The 23495-nt window shown below is 39.7% G+C and overlaps 1 protein-coding gene across 1 annotated transcript; it reads left to right on the top strand.

Annotated features, from left to right (window-relative positions):
• The first annotated feature begins 348 nt into the window (after positions 1–348).
• On the top strand, positions 349–22340 carry eif4e1c (eukaryotic translation initiation factor 4E family member 1c). The gene is made up of 7 exons (XM_061910124.1): positions 349–424; positions 9627–9712; positions 11323–11418; positions 18805–18868; positions 18965–19078; positions 21042–21181; positions 21293–22340. Exons 1-7 carry the CDS (start codon positions 365–367, stop codon positions 21405–21407), a joined length of 675 nt encoding a protein of 224 aa, XP_061766108.1. The 5' UTR covers positions 349–364; the 3' UTR covers positions 21408–22340.
• Positions 22341–23495: the final 1155 nt, after the last annotated feature.

Here is a 23495-nt window from a genome sequence, read left to right as displayed (position 1 = left end):
ACTGTATAACAGGAACTAAACATAACAAAGAGGGAAACCATAAAAATAGGTTACAATAATAATGATGATAAAATTCTTTAAAAAATATTCTGCGGCTTGGTACCAATCCAGCTGCGGCCCGGTGGTTGGGAACCACTGAGCTAATTCATTCCCCACAACTCCTACATGAGCAGGAACCAAAATAAATGTAACAACACCTCCTGCTTTATTTATTCTGTAGATTGCCTGAACTATTTCATAAACTAAATCTGGAAACGGAGTTTTTATTATATTTATTTTAAAAAGTATGACAAGCTGGTGACACAATCGTGCCATGCATGCTTGAACTGTGTCGGCTCCCGTAGGTAAGAGGCCGGTGTGACGCATGCGCAGATCGCTCATCGGGCAGATCTGTCCTGCTGTCAAGATGGCGACATCGGAACCGGTAAGAGAAGCCCAAATCCACCCCATTTACAGCTGAAAGAAGCCGTCGCAGCCGCATTATATCCGAGTCATTCGCCACCAAGTGACACGTTATCACAACGCCATCGAGCATTCGCGGGGAATTGTCGCAGTTTGCTCCACAAAAGCGTCTGTTAGCATTTAGCACGCACTGCTCGCTTTGGACTGGACGGCGTTCATTCAAACTCCTCTTATGACCGTCTCGTCAAAAAAGTAAATAAATGTGATTATGGAGTTAATTCGTGCGTAATGGCTTCGGTCGTTTCTGTGTGTAAATGTTTAAAGTGAGCTTAGTCCTTGGTCGGTATTTAAGTGAGTGACACGTGTGTTAGGCGCCCACAGTTAGCACAGGCGGCTAACACTTCATGCTAATTAAAGGCCTGCTGTAATGAGATGTTCTTATTTAAACGGGGATAGCAGGTCCATTCTATGTGTCATACTTGATCATCTCGCAATATCGACATATTTTTGCTGAAAGGATTTAGTAGAGAACATCCACGATACAGTTCGCAACTTTTGGTCGCCAATAAAAAAGCCTTGCCTGTACCGGAAGTAGCAGACGATGACGTCACACGTGTGATGGCTCCTCACATATTCACATTGTTTTTAATGGGAGCCTCCAACAAAAAGTGCTATTCGGACTGAGAAAACTACAATTTCCCCATTAATTTGAGCAAGGATGAAAGATTTGTGTTTGAGGATATTGATAGCGTAGGACTAGAAAAAACAAAAGTTAAAAAAACAAAAACATGATTGCATTGGGACGGATTCCGATGGTTTTGGACACATTTACTAGGATAATCCTGGGAAATCCCTTATCTTTCTATTGTGTTGCGAGTGTTTCAGTGAGTTAAATAGTACCTGATAGTCGGAAGGGTGTCTCCACCTTCCACTGGTGTGTTGACGGCAGCTATGGACGGCACAAGCTCAGCTTCTCTCCGGTAAGAACTGACTTTTTAACCACAATTTTCTAACCGAAACCTGCTGGTTGACCTTTGGTAGGGATCAATGTTGGCTTGACCACGCTCTGATCCATAGGAAAGTTTCACCTCCAGGAATTTTAAACAAGGAATCACCGTGTGTTTATGTTGCTAAAGCTTCCCAACTCCATCTTTCTACTGTGTCTTCTCCAATATTAATTGAACAAATTGCAAAAGATTCAGCAACACAGATGTCCAAAATACTGTATAATTATGCCGTTAAAGCAGACTACTTATAGCTGTGTGTGTGTTTGCAGCGCTCATACTTCCTAAAAACCTGTGACGTCTTGCGTACACGTCATCATTACACAACGTTTTGAAGACGAAACTCCCGGGAAATTTAAAATTGTAGTTTAGTAAACTAAAAAGGCTGTATTAGCATGTGTTGCAATGTTAATATTTCATCATTGATATGTAAACTATCAGACTGCGTGGTGGGTAGTAGTGGCTTTCAGTAGGCCTTTAAAGGCCTAATGAAATGAGATTTTCTTATTTAAACGGGGATAGCAGGTCCATTCTATGTGTCATACTTGATCATTTCGCAATATCGACATATTTTTGCTGAAAGGATTTAGTAGAGAACATCCACGATACAGTTCGCAACTTTTGGTCGCCAATAAAAAAGCCTTGCCTGTACCGGAAGTAGCAGACGATGACGTCACACGTGTGATGGCTCCTCACATATTCACATTGTTTTTAACCGTGAAAACGACAATTTCCCCATTAGTTTGAGCGAGGATGAAAGATTTGAGTTTGAGAATATTGATAGCGACTGGTTAGAAAGAAAAAAAAGTGATTGCATTGGGACGGATTCCGATGGTTTTAGACGCATTTACTAGGATAATTCTGGGAAATCCCTTATCTTTCTATTGTGTTGCGAGTGTTTCAGTGAGTTAAATAGTACCTGATAGTCGGAAGGGTGTCTCCACCTTCCACGGGTGTGTTGACGGCAGCTATGGACGGCACAAGCTCAGCTTTTCTCCGGTAAGAACTGACTTTTTAACCACAATTTTCTAACCGAAACCTGCTGGTTGACTTTTGGTAGGGATCAATGTTGGCTTGACCACGCTCTGATCCATAGGAAAGTTTCACCTCCAGGAATTTTAAACAAGGAATCACCGTGTGTTTGTGTGGCTAAAGCTTCCCAACTCCATCTTTCTACTGTGACTTCTCCAATATTAATTGAACAAATTGCAAAAGATTCAGCAACACAGATGTCCAAAATACTGTATAATTATGCCGTTAAGGCAGACAACTTTTAGCTGTGTGTGTGTGCAGCGCTCATACTTCCTAAAAACCTGTGACGTCTTGCGTACACGTCATCTATACACAACGTTTTGAAGACGAAACTCCCGGGAAATTTAAAATTGTAATTTAGTAAACTAAAAAGGCTGTATTAGCATGTGTTGCAATGTTAATATTTCATCATTGATATGTAAACTATCAAACTGCATGGTGGGTAGTAGTGGCTTTCAGTAGGCCTTTAAAGGCCTTATGAAATGAGATTTTCTTATTTAAACGGGGATAGCAGGTCCATTCTATGTGTCATACTTGATCATTTTGCGATATTGCCATATATTTGCTGAAAGGATTTAGTAGAGAACATCCACGATAAAGTTCGCAACTTTTGGTCGCTAATAAAAAAGCCTTCCCTGTACCGGAACTAGCAGACGATGACGTCACACGTGTGACGGCTCCTCACATATTCGCATTGTTTTTAATGGGAGCCTCCAACAAAAAGTGCTATTCAGACCGAGAAAACGACAATTTCCCCATTAATTTGAGTGAGGATGAAAGATTTGTGTTTGAGGATATTGATAGCGACGGACTAGAAAAAACAAAAGTTAAAAAAACAATAACGTGATTGCATTGGGACGGATTCCGATGTTTTTAGACACATTTACTAGGATAATTCTGGGAAATCCCTTATCTTTCTATTGTGTTGCGAGTGTTTCAGTGAGTTAAATAGTACCTGATAGTCGGAAGGGTGTCTCCACCTTCCACGGGTGTGTTGACGGCAGCTATGGACGGCACAAGCTCAGCTTTTCTCCGGTAAGAACTGACTTTTTAACCACAATTTTCTAACCGAAACCTGCTGGTTGACTTTTGGTAGGGATCAATGTTGGCTTGACCACGCTCTGATCCATAGGAAAGTTTCACCTCCAGGAATTTTAAACAAGGAATCACCGTGTGTTTGTGTGGCTAAAGCTTCCCAACTCCATCTTTCTACTGTGACTTCTCCAATATTAATTGAACAAATTGCAAAAGATTCAGCAACACAGATGTCCAAAATACTGTATAATTATGCCGTTAAAACAGACAACTTTTAGCTGTGTGTGTGTGTGCAGCGCTCATACTTCCTAAAAGCCTGTGACGTCTTGCGTACACGTCATCATTACACAACGTTTTGAAGACTAAACTCCCGGGAAATTTAAAATTGTAATTTAGTAAACTAAAAAGGCTGTATTAGCATGTGTTGCAATGTTAATATTTCATCATTGATATATAAACTATCAGACTGTGTGGTGAGTAGTAGTGGCTTTCAGTAGGCCTTTAAAGGCCTAATGAAATGAGATTTTCTTATTTAAACGGGGATAGCAGGTCCATTCTATGTGTCATACTTGATCATTTTGCGATATTGCCATATATTTGCTGAAAGGATTTAGTAAAGAACATCCACGATAAAGTTCGCAACTTTTGGTCGCTAATAAAAAAGCCTTGCCTGTACCGGAAGTAGCAGACGATGACGTCACACGTGTGACGGCTCCTCACATATTCACATTGTTTTTAATGGGAGCCTCCAACAAAAAGTGCTATACGGACCGAGAAAACGACAATTTCCCCATTAATTTGAGCGAGGATGAAAGATTTGTGTTTGAGGATATTGATAGCGACGGACTAGAAAAAACAAAAGTTAAAAAAACAATAACGTGATTGCATTGGGACGGATTCCGATGTTTTTGGACACATTTACTAGGATAATTCTGGGAAATCCCTTATCTTTCTATTGTGTTGCGAGTGTTTCAGTGAGTTAAATAGTACCTGATAGTCGGAAGGGTGTCTCCACCTTCCACGGGTGTGTTGACGGCAGCTATGGACGGCACAAGCTCAGCTTTTCTCCGGTAAGAACTGACTTTTTAACCACAATTTTCTAACCGAAACCTGCTGGTTGACATTTGGTAGGGATCAATGTTGGCTTGACCACGCTCTGATCCATAGGAAAGTTTCACCTCCAGGAATTTTAAACAAGGAATCACCGTGTGTTTGTGTGTCTAAAGGCTAAAGCTTCCCAACTCCATCTTTCTACTGTGACTTCTCCAATATTAATTGAAAAAAATGCAAAAGATTCAGCAACACAGATGTCCAAAATACTGTATAATTATGCCGTTAAAGCAGACAACTTTTAGCTGTGTGTGTGTGTGCAGCGCTCATACTTCCTAAAAACCTGTGACATCTTGCGTACACGTCATCATTACACGACGTTTTGAAGACTAAACTCCCGGGAAATTTAAAATTGTTATTTAGTAAACTAAAAAGGCTGTATTAGCATGTGTTGCAATGTTAATATTTCATCATTGATATGTAAACTATCAGACTGCGTGGTGGGTAGTAGTGGCTTTCAGTAGGCCTTTAAAGGCCTAATGAAATTAGATTTTCTTATTTAAACGGGGATAGCAGGTCCATTCTGTGTGTCATACTTGATCATTTCGCAATATTGCCATATTTTTGCTGAAAGGATTTAGTAGAGAACATCCACGATAAAGTTCGCAACTTTTGGTCGCTAATAAAAAAGCCTTGCCTGTACCGGAAGTAGCAGACGATGACGTCACACGTGTGACGGCTCCTCACATATTCACATTGTTTTTAATGGGAGCCTCCAACAAAAAGTGCTATTCGGACTGAGAAAACGACAATTTCCCCATTAATTTGACCGAGGATGAAAGATTCGTGGATGAGGATAATGAGAGTGAAGGACTAGAAAAAAGTTTTAAAAAAATGAAAAAAAGGCAAGGACAGTTGGAGCGATTCAGATGTTTTTAGACACATTTACTTGGATAATTCTGGAAAATCCCTTATCTGCTTATTGTGTTACTAATGTTTTAGTGAGATTATATGGTACCTGAAAGTCGGAGGGGTTTGGTGACCGCCAGCGTCTCCGGTGGGAGGAGGTAATAGTCCGCAGCAGCTGCAGGAGGACACAAGCTCCGCTCGTAACTTATTACCACAATTTTTTCGCCGAAACCTGCCGGTATACATGTGGTCGGGATCCATGTTCGCTTGACCGCTCTGTTCCATAGTAAAGCTTCACCTTTGGGAATTTTAAACAAGGAAACACCGGCTGTGTTTGTGTTGCTAAAGGCAGCCGCAATACACCGCTTCCCACCTCCATCTTTCTACTTTGACGTCTCCATTATTACTTGAACAAATTGCAAAAGATTCAGCAACACAGATGTCCAGAATACTGTGGAATTATGTGATTAAAGCAGACTACTTATAGCTTGGATCAGGCTGGAAAAAAATGTCCGCTAGAACCCGAGACGTCAAACATACGCGTCATCATACCGCAACAGGACCCCGCGGGAAATTGTTGCAATGTTAATATTTCATCATTGATATATAAACTGCCAGACTGCGTGGTCGCTAGTAGTGGCTTTCAGTAGGCCTTTAAGTCACGAATGTACAGAACCCGCCATCCGCCCGTATGCAGCTGAGATAGGCACCAGCAACCCCAATGGGAATAAGCGGTAGAAAATGGATGGATGGAGTATCAAATGGTTCAACTTTTTGGATTACATTTTAATTGATGCACAGTAAATGTTTTCTGTTGTAGACTAAAAACAATGTCAGTAAAGTTAACATTTATTGTAGGTTAATCTATATTTCATTTGTCTTTAATGTTAAGGAAACAATACAATGCACTGTTCGCACAATGTTTTTGACAAATTATATTTTGTTGTGTGAATGTTGTCTATCTGTGTTGGCCCTGCGATGAGGTGGCGACTTGTCCAGGATGTACCCTGCCTTCCGCCCGATTGTAGCTGAGATAGGCGCCAGCGCCCCCCGCGACCCCAAAAGGGAATAAGCGGTAGAAAATGGATGGATGGATATTTTGTTTGTATTTGTTTATTTGAATTACAATGTGCAGTAACATTAAAAAGAGGGCTGCACTAGATTAATGTCCACAATAAAATAAAAAAAAATTGAAAATACACAACAATATTAAAAGCAGCTTCATTTAAAGTGTAGACGTACATAAAGTGCAGCAATTTTTATCGAAGTCCACATTCAGGGCAGAAGCCATCAGATGATACCCATAAGGGTATCATTTAATAGCCATATACCCCATTGGTATTGCGTACGTAAACAAGTTTGCGATGTTACAAGTAGGGCTGGGCAATATGGCCTTTTTTTATTATCTCGATATTTTTAGGCCATATGGTGATACACGATATATATCTCGATATTTTGCCTTTGACTTGAATTAACACTTGATACATATAATCACAGCAGTATGATGATTGTATGTGTCTACATTAAAACATTCTTCTTCATACTGCATTAATATATGCTACTTTTAAACTTTCATGCAGAGAAGGAAATCACAACTAAGTGAATTAACCAAAACTGTATTTATTAAGCCGTTATTAAGCAGTGGCACAAACGTTCTTGTCATTTCCAAAACAGAAAGTGCAAGATTGTCAGAGACATTTTAAGTGTCAATTAAAAATCAGCTGCATAATAGGAAATTAAATAGTGTTTGTCCTTCACTATGTGGTAGTTTACTGCGGACGTTATTAAATTCTATTTTTTTCCACACGGTGTTGATGTGGAAATGTTTGCCTCTGCATTTTGATGGTGTGGGCGTGTGGCCCAGAACGGAGATGTTGACATGCGAAGTAAACACTGTCCATTCTCTAGCAGGTGCCATTTCAAATGATGCTACATATTAGCAGTAATGCTACTTTTGGTAGCAACGCTTGTGCCGCATGCTTGACTTGTTACGGATGTCTGTTCAACATATTCCCACTTGAAGCCAAACCACCGCCAGACGATGGATCCCCTGCTGTTTTTCTTCGGAATTACTTCTTCCTTCAGTCGCACCTTCTTTCTCTCGTATTACCACTCGCACGGCTCTGCTAGCATCACAGCAAACGTTACCCGTGCTGCTACCATTCTTCTCCACAAATGCGTATGCGTATGTAGAAGGTGCGCTTTCTGTCTGTGAGAAGGAGAGACAGGAAAGAGCGAGGAGAGCCTGTAGTGTAATGCCCGCAGCTAAAAGCAACTGCGTGAGAACGTATACTCGAATATCACGATCTAGTCATTTTCAATATCGAACAGAGACAAACCCGCGATATATCGCCCAGCCCTAGTTACATGACTGGAATAGTACTCTGGTGGCCATGAGACTGCTCCCACCATGTTATCATTTGATGGTCAACTACCTGCCTGGTATTGCTAATGTGGGCAGGACTGGTGGTCTAAAAAAGACAGTCTCAGACTGCTCGTGAGAAGCTGGGAAAACTAGAGTCATTAGTCATAGGGGGCGTGAAATACTGTTTTTTTCTTCCTGGGCGATATAACAGAAAATAATTGATTAAAATTAATTAAAACCCTGAATTAAGTAATTATATTTTTTTGTGTAATTGTTCAAAGTTCAATATTGTTAACTACTGGTTTTTGCGCTACTGGGCAAACTGTATATGGGTTATACTTGTATAGCGCTTTTCTACCTGCAATGTACTCAAAGTGCTTTGACATTATTTCTACATTCACCCATTCACACACCGATGGCGGGAGCTGCTATGCAAGGCCCTAACCTTGACCATCAGGAGCAAGGGTGAAGTGTCTTGCTCAAGGACACAACGGACGTGACGTGGTTGGTAGAAAGTGGGGATCCAACCAGGAACCCTATAACTGCGCCACGCCGTCCCCTGAAACTGCAAAAACCTCTTGGGCCTTTAATTGGCCTCTTTGGACAAACGTAATTGTCATAAACTTGTCGTTGGGTTCTGAAGAAAAAAATGTGATGTTTATGGGAGGTCAAGGATGGATGGAGGCGGTATAGCTCGGTTGAGGTTCGATTCCCGCTTCCGCCATCCTAGTCACTGCTGTTGTGTCCTTGGGAAAGACACTTTACCCACCTGCTCCCAGTGCCACCCACACTGGTTTAAATGTAACTTAGATATTGGGTGTCACTATGTAAAGTGCTTTGAGTCACTAGAGAAAAGCGCTATATAAATATAATTCACTTCATTTAAAAAAAAACTAATAGATCATACCAATCTAGACATCCAAACATATGGCACGCTCGCTCCCCCCCACAGGACTGTGATGCATGTAATAACGAGCCCAAAGAAAAGTCATTAAATTAATGTGATTGCTTCTGCTGATGTCCAGCACACCTCTGTTGTGCCAACACGCCCTGACCGTTGATGCTCACTAAGGGTCAAGCAAATCAAGAAGAACGTGTTTGGTTGTCATGCTAACAGTGAAGTGTGAGTCCTTTGTGTAAATTGGCAGTGCCGCCTAACCTGCTCAGTGGCTTAGTGGTTATAGTGTCCACCCTGACATCATTAGGTTGTGAGGTCAAACCCTGGCCTAGTCAATCCAAAGACTTTGCACCGTGCCAGCAATCTGAGGGTTAATTGTTCAATCCCCACATTCTACCATCCTAATCACGTCCGTTGTGTCCTTGGGCAAGACACTTCACCCTTGCTCCTAATGGGACCTGGTTAGCGCCTTGCATGGCAGCTCCCGCCATCAGTGTGTGAATGTGGAAATACTGTCAAAGCGCTTTGGGCTCCTTAAAAAGGGGTAGAAAAGCACTATATAAGTACAACCAATTACCATTTTTATTTTTACCATCAAGGGTTGGAATTAGGGGTTAAACCACTAAGAATGATTCCCGGGCGCGGTCACCGCTGCTGCCCACTGCTCCCCTCACCTCCCAGGGGGTGATCCAGGTTGATGGGTCAAATGCAGAGAACAATTTCGCCACACCGAGTGTGTGTGTGACTATCATTGGTACTTTAACTTTATCCTTGTGTGCTGCTGCTGCTGTAAAATATAAGTATCCCCACTGTGGTACTAATGGCTTATTGTATTACTATTGTCTCATTGTAAGTTTACAAAGTGAATGATACACTGTCCATTTTTGATCATATTTATGTTAACGAATGTGTTCATCTTTTCTCTGCACAGAAAACACCCGAAACTGAAGAGCCGCAACCACCACCGCAACTGCCCGACAACCCAGAACAATATATCAAACACCCCTTGCAAAACAAGTGAGAATGAAACAGCTGCTTTGTGATTTGGTTGTGTAACTGTTAAGGTGTTTGTTTGGCCATACCAGATACAGTTGGTTCACGTCGGGGAGGGAGCTAAAGAGAATATTTTGAAATAAGTGTGACAAAGATGTATACTATAAAAGTTACATAGTATCAATTAGTCTACAGCTCTCCTGATACCAGTTAAAAACCTCTTTAAAACTAATGTCCTGTGTGTTAGAAGTTGCATTGGTACTTTACATGCATTGGAACCTAACTATTGAAATGCAACAGTAAGCCAAAACTTGTGAACACTACCACTGGTCATATCCTAAACATTTCCATTAGGGGAGCCAAAATGAAAAATATAATTTTGACATCAAATTTGTGTGTGATGATTCATATGGGATCGACTCTTAATGACATGCCCTGGATCCATTTTAAAATTACAGTGACAATGATAGTGCCCTAAATATTGTTGTATGGTCCTGCCGTGTTATTTCTGCAGTGTTGGCGAGCTGTTCAATAATATTGTTTGTTTTGCTAAGCAGTTCTCTTGGTAGGTCACTTCTGGACCATTCTGCTTGTCCAGTTGGCCAGGTTGTCCCCGTCTGCGGATTTAGAGTCAATGCCATGGTTTCAAAATTAAGACTAAGGCCAAGGGAGCAACTGAAGTCTTGGTAAAATGTAAAAGGGCGGTGCAATGAGATGACTTGTGCGTAATGGTACAGATGTTATTTAAACATTGCAGTGGTGGTCCCACCATTAGTCTTTTCTGTATTGATAAATGTTTTGTGTGGGTTTGATCTGAGAAGCTTTTTTTCTCTGGTTGAAAAGGATTGAGAGATAATTAAGCAGTAAACAAAGTGTGTAGTATAGGAACTAAGTAAATGTCAATACAAGCACAAAATATAGTGGGACAATTAAGGTTCAACAAACTCAATGGATACTGGTTAACCTTCAATTTGTTTGCAGTTTGAAGCAACAGCAAACAACCCATAAGAAATAATGGGAGTGTATTTATATTTGAAGTTTAGATAGCAGCTATCTGATAACAGAGTTTAACTGCCTTGAATGTGATTTACCGTTCACATTCTTGACACTACTCATTCTTTTGGAATCCGTATAGGAAAACATCTGTTGATGAACTGACAAATGTAAATATAATAGCAAGTTAAATGAGGGTACTGTTCCATTACACTTTGCGTATTCCGGTCCGTGTTTATGGGTTGTAGGTGTGGGACAGTGGGTGGCTGGGTGGGTGGTGGATTGCTAGGGGGCACGGAGTTCAGCCGATGGCCTCACATTGCCCCAAGCCCTCCCCTGCTGGCCCCGCCTCTCCACAAACAGATGGAAGAATAATGTCAACTGTTGTAAACAAAGGCTGCCATTGGTGCTGCACTTTTCTCTCTTCCCTCGAATTCAATGCATGTTGCGAGCATTGTTTTCTTGTGCTATAGCCCTACTAAGCAATTTTGCCCAGGGGGGCAGCGGCAGCCTGCCAAATAGTGAATTATTGTACCCTTTGTTCCGAGACATTGTTTTGTCAATAAATGTGAATTTTCATTCATCTAAAAGTTGTTTCTTGCGACCCTGCAAAAGCTGACTGGTTTGTTTTTCTTTCTCAGATGGGCCCTGTGGTATTACAAAAATGACAAGAGCAAAACCTGGACAGAGAACTTGCGTCTCATTTTCAAATTTGACACAGTGGAAGATTTCTGGGCGTAAGTATTCTTTGTCATTTTATTAATAGTCCTCACTGGCGTATGAAAGTGCATCTGCCCCTGTATGGGTTTGTCACCCTATTAGTTGGAATGAGTCACATAAGTGTCAATTGAGTTGTCTTTCACTCTTTGTCAGCTTGTCACACCAGTGGTTCTCAAATGGGGGTTCTTGAAGGTATGCCAAGGGGTACGTGAGATTAAAAAAAAATATTCTAAAAATACCAACAGTTCAAAAATCCTTTATAAATATATTTATTGAATAATACTTCAACAAAATATGAATGTAAGTTCATAAACTGTGAAAAGAAATGCAACAATGCAGTATTCATTGTTGACAGCTAGATTTTTTGTGGACATGTTCCATAAATATTGATGTTAAAGATTTATTTTTTGTGAAGAAATGTTTAGAATTAAGTTTATGAATCCAGATCGATCTATATTGCAATCCCCAAAGAGGGCACTTAAGTTGATGATTACATCTATGTGTAGAAATCTTCATTTATAATTGAATCACTTGTTTATTTTTCAACAAGTTTTTAGTTATTTTTATATATATTTTTCCAAATAGTTAAAAAAAGACCACTACTAATGAGAAATATTTTGCACTGTGATACAATTTAATAAATCCGAAACTGATGACATAGTGCTGTATTTTACTTCTTTATCTCTTTTTTTGTCAACCAAAAATTATTTGCTCTGATTAGAGGGTACTTGAAATAAAAAAATGTTCACATGGGCTACATCACTGAAAAAAGGTTGAGAACCACTGTGTCACACAATAGCAACATGAACTGGAAAAACAGTATCACATTTTCCACCACTTTTTGAAAATAATTAATTATAATACTGTAATATTTCTAAATGTGTTTCTGGGCGCATAAATTATAGTAACGTGGAACAATCAAGGTTGACCACAGTCTGTTTTTGGAATATGGTTGACCTGATTTATTCTTGTTCTGAAACAATTGTTTTCATAAAAATGAGTTGAGTTGCTCTTTTCCAGTGTCCCAAAAATATAAATGAAACCCTTATTTTTGCTCCCATTTTTCATGTGATGAACTTAAAGCTTTAAGACTTGTTCTATGTGCGCAGAAGGCATTTTCTCTCACAAATATTGACACATCTGTCTCAATATGTGTTAGTGAGCACATTTCATTGGCCTCGATATGTGCAGCATATCAAAATGCTGATTAGACCGCATGATTATTGTATAGGTGATTGTTAAAGACCACGCCAAAATCTTATGTTCTATTACATAGCACAATGCCACTGTGCGATTAGCATACTGACTGCAGGAATGTACACCAGAGCTGTTCCCGGTTAATGTCAATTTCTCAAATACAAGCCGTCTCAAAAGAAATATCAAAGAATTTGGCGCTATATCCAACTGGCCTTACAATCACACACCACGTGTAACCACACCAGCCTCGCCCTAGCCTCCATATCCAGCTTATTCCCCTCCAGGATGGTCTGAGACCAGCGACTCTGTCACCTGCTGCTACAGTTGCTTTGCACAACTTAATCATTTATGCAAAAACTGTAAGAAAGCATCTCAAGGAAGCTCATCTGCATGCTTGTCTTATCAGGGTCTTGACCTGTCTGCAGTACATCGTTGTAACCGACTTGAGTGGCCAATTGCTTCCAGTCGATGGCGCCTGACACTTTGGAGAGGCGTTCTCTTTAGTGATGAATCTTGGTTTTGACCATAGTGTAGATGGCTGACAGCATGTATACCATTGTGTGCGTGAGTGGTCCGCTAATGTCAGCATTGTGGATGGAATGACTCATGTGATGGGGTTATTGTAAAGATGCATCTGTGTATGTTGTGGACAACATACACAGGGGATTTTATTGATGGCATTTTAAATGTACAGAAATACCGTGATCCGATCGTAAGGCCCATTGTTTTGCTATTTATCGACCATCACCTCATGTTGAAGCATGACTAATGCATAGCCCCATGTTGCACGGATCTGTACACAATTCCTGAAAGATGAAAACATCTCAGTTCTTGCATGGGAAGCTTACTCTGGATATGTCCCAAGCCTGTTGAGCGTGTTTGGGATTATCTGTATATGTGAACACAGTACATGACAAAAAATTGTGATGATGATAGTGACCCCACCCTTATCATGCTGCTTAATCAGCACTTTAATATGCTGCACTTGTGAAAAGAAAAGGGCTTAGTCACTACCTTTTCTTGCACTCAAATAGTTCAGTTTTTTTATATTCACACGCACATGTGAAGTCCAAGGGTCTATGGGCTCTCTCTGTGTGCCTCCTGTACGCTTATTTCCTTTTAGCGCGGATAAATATTGCTTTTCCGGTTGATCTATGACGTCACATAGTTAGCAGCCTTGCACTGTTGTGATGTCTGCTGTAATATTGACACCAATTAGAAATATTAAGTCTCTAATGGCTATGCTGATGTTAAATAGCAGACAGCATCAAGAAATGATCTCGGACTGCAATATAAACATGACGCTAATACCAAGAATGTATCGAAGCGGATGCAGAAAAGAAAGACTGGCTGTAGTTTTTTTGAAGGAATTTTTTGACGTAGAATCTTGGAAACATAACTTTTGAATGTCACGTAGTTCATAAGGCAGTAAAGGCTCTGTGGATTGATGGAAGGAGTTTTAAGTCCGAAGGAAAAGACTGTTCGTCCCCCACTGATGGTCGCTATTGCTCTGGACTGTCTTGCCAGTTGTGTCGAATACAAAGTTATTGTTAATCAGTTTGAAGTCCAAAAATGCAGCGTGAAGAGGTTTGTGTATTTTACTGGCCTTGTAATATATAGTATGTACTTCATTCTCTTTCGTATTTCGTTCGTGAGGCGGATTTCTTAAATGCTTCTTTTTTTTCCTCATATAAATACGCTTCAAAATTAGATTAGATAGTTTAGATAGATTAGATAGTACTTTATTTATTCCGTCAGGAGAGTTTCAGGAAAATTAAAATTTTCAGCACAATCCCATTCAAGTTTAGACAAACATTACAGGGAGACAGAACAGGATCGCTGACGGGTCTGCCGGCTTCCAGCGCCCCTTACAAAAAAGATGAGATAAAGGTAAACAAAGAGGGGGGGTAGGGGAATGGGAGAAAAAAAAAAAAAAAAGAAGATTAAAATAAAATTAAAAAATCGGTCTTAGCCTGGGCCCTGGAGAGGAGGTGCAGACTGAGGCCAAGGGAAAAAAAAAACCTCATAGCCATGGTACACATCCCTCTTCCATGTGTGTAAGAGGGAAACATCAAACATCAAAGAACACAGAGGACATTAAAGACGTTAAAGCAGCAGATACAACCAGACACTTCTACATACAGCTATGAATAAAAAGTAAAAGAAACATATCCAAACAAAATGTTGTTCTTTTAATTTGTGAAGCAAATAAACCGTCTCTTCTTCCTTACAATTGTTGCTGTTTTTATTGAATGGTATTTGCTTTCGGGTTGTATCCCATGTGTTGAGACTGGTGCATGAGCAACAAGAAGCGTCCCTCCGGCGCACACAGCCCCTTGAGATATTTGATTTTCAATCACATTAGCCAGGTGTTTGTCAGACTTTTCAAAAACCCAACACAATCGGATTAAGGTGTTTCCAAGGGTATTGGAATGCTTATTTAGAGACAAACTATTGGAGTAATTGGACTAATTTTGGCTCCTCGTGATAAAGATTTAAACAGTTATGTCAATATTTGGAGAGAAATAGGCCTTTTGTGTACATAGAAAAATTTAACTTTTGAGTTCAGTTAATGAAATATTTTATCAAAAATAGGTGTTTATATTTTGTATCTATTAAGTGTTGGCAACATTTTAAGTAATGATTTAACGAGAGTTGTCATAGTATTGTTAAAGGGTTCACCACTGTTTATAATTTAAAACACTGAATTACTGTGTTTATGATTTAATGAACTTTTTTCTTTAAGGGAATAAAAGTGGCAAAAAGTGACAGTGGCTTTCTGTTAGGGCTGCACAATTTTGAGAAAAAAATGTATTGCGATTTTGCACTCCAAAATTGCCAATGTTTATATTTTATACATAAAAATATTTAAAAATGCATACAACTGTGAAAATAAGGAGTAAAAGAATACTTTTAAACTGTCAATCAACATATTGTCTCAAAGTAACACTACATTAGAACTACATGCAAAAATTAACTTTTAATTTTGGCTTTATGCAGACAGACTCACAGCTTTAATCTACATCATGCCCCGAAACTGTCGAAATAACCGATAAAAACTATACAATTTTTATAATGTCCATCCATTCATTTACTACAGTAATCATAATAGTAACACAAATAACTATTTAAAAGGTTATAAACTTCTATTCCTCACTACTGAAGAATGGTTTATCATTGTACTGTAATTGGAAGGTAACTAACTTTTAGTTATCCTAAATAAATAAACCAAAAAAATAAAACAGACTCATCAAACTTGTTACTTAAATATTGAACTGAAAAACTTACATCCTGTTGTCTTTTTACCCTCACGTGATTACGGAATTTTCGCTTGTTTATTCATGTTGATAGGCTCATATTGCCCATGCAAGTTGAAGCTGAAGTATTACTACAACGGGACATTTGGCTTTGTAATTATATTTTATTTGTCGTAATTTTTGTTACTTTACTGAACATCTTACTAATAGGTCGCGATTGTGAGGCGATACCTGTAAATCCTGTGTGTGTAAGCTAGCGGTCCTTCTACGAAGCCAAAGGTTGTGAATGAATGAAAAGAGGGCTCACGCGAGGCTCAACAATTATGGTTGGCGAACATGTTTGTCACTTATATGACGGTGACTGTGGAGGGGAAAAAACTCCACCCCTCGCGGTTATCTATTGCATTAATTCAATGTTAGAGCTGCACGATTAATTCAATTAATCGTGCAGCTCTACTCTCTGTATGCTCTTCCCGTGTATGCAAGCGAGAAGTCTTGCCCTTCTCCAACTGAGGCAAAGATTGTGAATGACTGAAAATAAATCTCACTGTTAATTCTACTGTTAAATGCGCTCAGGTGCTGAGTGCGATGCAGAGAGTGAGACCTTTTTTACCCTATTTGATGCGGGAGACTTGGACGAAAAACACACATGAACATAACAATTTATTGTTGCAGGCAAAGTACTTTCACTTCATTTTCATTTATTGTTTGACTTGTTAAATATTGGCCCGGGTATTATTAAAATTTTTTTCTTTTGGAGCAAGTGGTGTTATTAGTGTACTGACTGACTCCACTACAGAGCACTCAAACTTGATATTTCTTTAAACACTTGGAGGCAGAGGACGCAAGGCTTTATTCTGAGTGGCAAACATGTTTGTCACTCAAATGTGGTGACGGGGATAGAAAAAAACCCTCCGTTTCTTGCGGATATTTGATCGTACTAATTAAAACCCTGATGTCAATTTATCGTGAGGGATGGCAATCTGAGAGTTACTAGTTCAATCCCCAACTTCTACCATCCTAGTCACGTCCATTGTGTTTGAGCAAGACACTTCACTCTTGCTCCTGATGGGTCCTGGTTAGCGCCGTGTATGGCAGCTCCCGCCATCAGTGTGAGTGTGTGTTTGTGAATGTGGAAATAGTGTCAAAGCGCTTTGAGTTCCTTAAAAAAAAAGGTGCTATACAACTCCTTTACGTTCGTGCAGCCCTACTTACTCCCAATGCTAAATGTCGCTTCATCTCCAGTTGGCATGACAGCAAAATACTTAGTCACACTGGGACACTCCAGTTGAAACCATTAGGGTCTTACTGCTTTCAATGTGAGTCCACTTACTTCACCTAATGTCCATTTTGTATTTTGTCCTTATGGTTAGGATGATTGGCAACACTATTTTGGATGATTGACAACACTAATTTGGCCCTAGGGTGTGGATTTGAGTGTGAATGTTGGCGACTTGTCCAGGGTGTACACCGCCTTCCGTCCAAACGCAGCTAAGATAGGCTCCAGCTCCCCTGTGACTCCGAAAGGGACGAGTGGTAGAAAAAGGATAGATGGATGGACAACCTTAAAGGGAAACTGTATTTTGGGGGGGATGGGGGGTTGCCTATCATTCACAATCCTTATGAGAGACAAGCACACAAAATTTTGTTTTTGTCGTCTAACTCGTAAACAAACGCTAGCAAAACTCAGACAAAAATGGAGCTAATAGAATTTTGTCTATTCCACCTATAAAGTGGGTTAAAATCTTCCAATAAACGTCAATGTAATACGTTATACGTAATGCAGTAACAGGCACATTCATAACATAAACAATAACCGGTGGATGATCTACAAGTTTTAGAAGCTGAGTGATGAGCAGATCCAGCAAGTAGCACTATTGGTAAATGCTAATATACAAACTAAAAATGTAATAAAACAATTACTTACTGTACAGTGTCTGCTCTCGCTGGGGTGCTGACTGATGGGACGTTCATATTTTCCCGTTCTATATGAAGAATTAATCATAATACTCACGCTTATAAATGGAAAAAAATGATGCAAACAAGTGTTTTCTTGTCTTTCTCATCATCTACATGTCTAAGTTGCATGTCAAATTTGACCAACTTCTCAATTATGGCCACAACATTCTATACAAGTCAAAGGCATGATTTATTATATGTAGAAATTATTAAAAGAACTAATTTTGACCAACTCCGAGGCAAATCTGCAGCTCACCGGCCAAGTATGTCAATAGACCTGTAAATGGAGTGTTTTTGCCGGTTTTTAGATGTATTTTCTTAAAGGGCTACATGACTCCCATTATCTTCATTGTTAGCCACCTCATACTTGGTGTAATATTAAGTTAGAATGCAAAAAGTAAAGAAAAACCAGTGTTTTTTTTTACATAGAGATTGTGAATGATAGGCAAAATTCCCCTGAGTAAGCGCATTTCCCCTTGCATTGCATGCTTAATTTTAAGCCGCCCCTTTTAAAGGGGACGGCGTGGCGCAGTGGGGAGAGTGGCCGTGCGCAACCCGAGCGTCCCTGGTTCAATTCCCACCTAGTACCAACCTCGTCACGTCCGTTGTGTCCTGAGCAAGACACTTCACCCTTGCTCCTGATGGGTGCTGGTTGGCGCCTTGCATGGCAGCTCCCTCCATCAGTGTGTGAATGTGTGTGTGAATGGGTAAATGTGGAAGTAATGTCAAAGCGCTTTGAGTACCTTGAAGGTAGAAAAGCGCTATACAAGTACAACCCATTTATCATTTAAGGCATCAGTCTTTGTTATGAACTCTTAGTTTGAGGGGGGAAATGCCATTTGTATTAAATGCACAGCAAATGTAACTTGTATTTGGATAACAGAAAATGCAAGTTGTCTTTGCATATACAAGTAAAAAATAAATAAACTTCACCAGTGTTGGAAGGTCCAGACTGTCATCCAAGGCAAATGTTCTGTTTTTGTCTTCCAGATTATACAACCACATACAACAGCCCAGCAAACTTGGTTATGGCTGTGATTATTGCTTATTTAAGGTAATTTTTTCTTGTTTATTCTCTCACATCAGCTTCTATTATGCACTGTCGTCCTGTCAAACTTACTGAACCAGTTCATAATGTATCATGCTCCAGGATGGAATCAAACCCATGTGGGAGGACGACAGGAATAAATTGGGGGGTCGGTGGCTGATGACCCTCAACAAACAGCAGAGGCACAATGACCTTGACCGCTATTGGATGGAAACGGTGAGTTCGGGGATAGCGAAGCTTTATCTGATGTTTGTCTAGTATTGTGTAAGTACAAACCCCGTTTCCATGAGTTGGGAAACTGTGTTAGATGTAAATATAAACGGAATACAATGATTTGCAAATCCTTTTCAACCCATATTCAGTTGAATGCACTACAAAGACAAGATATTTGATGTTCAAACTCATAAACTTTATTTTTTTTTTGCAAATAATAATTAACTTGGCTGCAACTCGTGCCAAAGTATTTGGGAAAGGGCATTATCACTACTGTGTTAAATCACCTTTTCTTTAAAAATACACCCAATAAACGTTTTGGGAACTGATTAAACTAATTGTTGAAGCTTTGAAAGTGAAATTCTTTTTAATTCTTGTTTTATGTACAGCTTTAATGGTTCAACAGTCCGGGGTCTCCAATGTCGTATTTTACGCTTCATAATGCACCACACATTTTCGATGGGAGACAGGTCTGGACTGCAGGCGGGCCAGGAAAGTACCCACACTCTTTTACTACGAAACCACGCTGTTGTAACACGTGGCTTGGCATTGTCTTGCTGAAATAAGCAGGGGCGTCCATGATAACGTTGCTTGGATGACAACATATGTTGCTCCAAACCCTGTATGGACCTTTCAGCATTAATGGTGCCTTCACAGATGTGTAAGTTACCCATGCCTTGGGCACTAATACACCCCCATACCATCACAAATGCTGGCTTTTGAACTTTGCGCCTATAACAATACGGGTGGTTATTTTCCTCTTTGTTCCTGAGGACACCACGTCCACAGTTTCCAAATATAATTTGAAATGTGGACTCGTCAGACCACTTTTTTCAACCTACTCAGTGGCCTAGTGGGTTAGAGTGTCCGCCCTGAGATCGGTGGGTCGTGAGTTCAAATCCCGGCTGAGTCATACCAAAGACTATAAAATGGGACCCATTACATCCCTGCTTGGCACTCAGCATTAAGGGTCGGAATTGGGGGTTAAATCACCAAAAATGATTCCCGAGCGCGGCACCGCTGCTGCCCACTGCTCCCCTCACGTCCCAGGGGGTGATCAAGGGTGATAGGTCAAATGCAGACAATAATTTTGCCACACCTAGTGTGTGTGTGCGTGTGTGCGTGTGTGCGTGTGTGCGTGCGTGCGTGCGTGCGTGTGACACGCATTGGTACTTTAACTTTTCCACTTTGCATCAGTCCATCTTAGATGATCGCGGGCCCAGACAAGCCTTGGTGTTGTTGATAAATGGGTTTTGCTTTGCATAGCAGAGTTTTAACTTGCACTTACAGATGTAGCAACCAACTGTAGTTACTGACAGTGGTTTTATAAAGTGTTCCTGAGCCCATGTGGTGATATCCTTACACACTGATGTCGGTTTTTGATGCAGTACCGCCTGAGGGATCAAAGGTCCATAATATCATCGCTTACGTGCAGTGATTTCTCCAGATTCTCTGAACTTTTTGATGATTTTATGGACCGTGGATGGTAAAATCCCTAAATTCCTTGCAATAGCTCGTTGAGAAATGTTGTTCTAAAACTGTTCGACAATTTGCTTACAAATTGGTGACCCTCGCCCCATCCTTGTTTGTGAATTACTTAGCATTTCAATGGAAGCTGCTTTTATACCCAATCATGGCACCCACCTGTTCCCAATTAGCCTGCACACCTGTGGGATGTTTAAAATAAGTGTTTGATGAGTATTTCTCAACTTTATCAGTATTTATTGCCCCATTTCACAACTTCTTTTTCATGTGTTGCTGGCATCAAATTCTAAAGGAAATGATTATTTGCAACAACAAAAAAACTATCAGTTTGAACATGAAATATGTTGTCTTTGTAGCATATTCAACTGAATATGGGTTGAAAATGATTTGCAAATCATTGTATTCTGTTTATATTTACATCTAACACAATATTCCAACTCATTTGGAAACGGGGTTTGTAAGTGTCTTCTGGGTTTTGCAGCTCCTGTGTTTAGTCGGCGAGTCGTTTGATGAGGCAAGCGAGGATGTGTGTGGCGCCGTGGTCAACGTTAGACCCAAAGGGGACAAAATATCCATCTGGACGAGTAACTGTCAAAACAGGGACGCCATCATGACGATAGGGTGCGCCGTTGTCCTTTCTTGAACCCTTTTACACGGAACAATTATAGAAATAAAGTGACCGCTAGATGGCGCCACCAACTTTCTTTTACACTGCTTTTGTTTCTCCCACAGGCAACAATATAAGGACCTTCTGAAGATCCCCATCAAAGCCATGCTGGGTTACCAGTCACACGACGACACGTCCAGCAAGAGCGGCTCCACTACCAAGAACATGTACTCAGTTTGAAACACTCAAATTATTTCAACTGGCTGTAGATTTTAAAACAGTTGCAAGCCCACATCATCACATATAACATTTTCAGTTGTCAATTACTGTAGTAATGTACACTTTTTTTTTTAGCCGCAAACAAGGTCGGTTTAAACCGCGATGGCTCCAAATCAAGTATTTTTGGCCGTCCCATATGAATGAGCGAGAGAACACAATTGCCTTTTAACGTTGAAGAGATTAACAGCAGAGTCCTACCCTAGAATAGCTGACTACTTGTTCTGTTTGGTTTGCAGCTGGTGGAAAAAACAACAATCTTGCTACCCTGGAGGGTGTTTTCTCACACTGTCAAAATTGTATGCAAAAAAATTGAAGGGCAGTTTTAACTTGATTAATCCTCTGAAGTAGTGTTCAAATAAAAAAAGTGCCCATCTTTCAGACATGCCAGCTTAAAGAATCTACAGTATTTTTAGGAACTTCTAAAAGCTGTGGCCACATCCAAGTCAGTCAGGGTATTAAATTTAAGGCCACTTATTCTTTCAGCCATGCTGGAATTGTGGATTATTGCTTGTACTTTTTGACGTTTGTCCCCCTTACATTTATTTATAGTGTATGCTTTGCAGTTGAAATACTTGGTAAAAAAGACAATGGTAAAAAGAAATGGGTCTTTTCCCTCCCCTCTTTTGTTAAGGTTAAAAATGTGGACTACTACATATTGATGACATTTTTTTTTCTTTTTTACAGTGTACCGTACAGTAAAGATACTGACAGAACGATGTATTCTTTTCACTGTTCTCTTCCTAACAACCTGTAGATAATAACACACTCCTATTGATGCAAGTTACAGATAATACTTACTGTGGAGAAAAAATACAATTGCGCATAGTGTATCTTTATCTGTTATCCCAAGATGTATATTACCTTTCAAGTAAAGTTTAAGTGCTTTGCATTAAATCCAGGAGCCCTGTTCTTTTTGTTCTCGATGTGAAAGTAGAAACAAATCCCCACATTCACTTTTTATGATTAAAACCGAGTCGGCGTAGTCAGAGGAGCAGGCTGCAGAATCAGACTGTTTCTGCCAAGAGAAGACTGCGGATTTTCCCTGTATGCAACTTGACATTCAGGAAGTAGTTGAGAAACTTACTACTTCCGTGTAACGATTAGGTGATTCACTCATTTGGAGTTTGTTTGTTTTTTTACATCAAATTCTTGATTAAATAATTGCTGTGAATGGAAACGGTCTTTCATGCCACAAATGAGTATTTTTCAAATAATTTGGCTCAAATTTAGATTTCTACAAGATATTTAAACCCCTTAATCTGACTGTTTTTCCTTTTAAAACTAAAATTAGGATAACTGCATTATCAATCAATCAATCAATGTTTACTTATATAGCCCTAAATCACTAGTGTCTCAAAGGGCTGCACAAACCACTACGACATCCTCGGTAGGCCCACATAAGGGCAAGGAAAACTCACACCCAGTGGGACGTCGGTTATTATGTAATGAAAACCAGTTCTCCAACAGAATACAAGCTGAAAAACGTCTATTTTTTAAAAATGTATGTTAAAATGCAAACCGACATGTGTAATTGTCAGAATTTTCTCTAAGAAGACACTTAAAATACACCCCCGTTTCCGTATGAGTTGGGAAATTGTGTTAGATGTAAATATAAACAGAATACAATGATTTGCAAATCATTTTCAACCCATATTCAGTTGAATATGCTACAAAGACAACATATTTGATGTTCAAACTGATAAACATTTTTTTTTTTGCAAATAATCATTAACTTTAGAATTTGATGCCAGCAACACGTGAAAAACAAGTTGGGCAAGGTGGCTATAAATACTGATAAAATTGAGTGCTCATCAAACACTTATATGGAACATCACACAGTTGTGCAGGCTAATTGGGAACAGGTGGGTGCCATGATTGGGTATAAAAGCAGCTTCCATGAAATGCTAAGTAATCCACAAAAAAGGATGGGCTTAGGGTCACCAATTTGTAAGCAAATTGTTGAACAGTTTTAGAACAACATTTCTCAACGAGCTATTGCAAGGAATTTAGGGATTTTACCATCTACGGTCTGTAAAATCATCAAAAAGT

Source organism: Nerophis ophidion, linkage group LG09 (genome assembly GCF_033978795.1).
Source record: "Nerophis ophidion isolate RoL-2023_Sa linkage group LG09, RoL_Noph_v1.0, whole genome shotgun sequence".
In the NCBI taxonomy this organism is placed as follows: domain Eukaryota; kingdom Metazoa; phylum Chordata; class Actinopteri; order Syngnathiformes; family Syngnathidae; genus Nerophis; species Nerophis ophidion.
Note: the sequence above shows the minus strand (reverse complement) of the source record. Positions and strands in the feature narration are given on the sequence as shown.

Excerpts from the sequence above, each read along its gene's own strand:
- eif4e1c (XM_061910124.1), top strand. The coding sequence starts at position 365 with ATGCGCAGATCGCTCATCGGGCAGATCTGTCCTGCTGTCAAGATGGCG. Across the intron at positions 425-9,626 it reads AGATGGCGACATCGGAACCG|AAAACACCCGAAACTGAAGA; the intron begins GTAAGAGAAGCC and ends TTCTCTGCACAG. Across the intron at positions 11,419-18,804 it reads ACAGTGGAAGATTTCTGGGC|ATTATACAACCACATACAAC; the intron begins GTAAGTATTCTT and ends TTTGTCTTCCAG.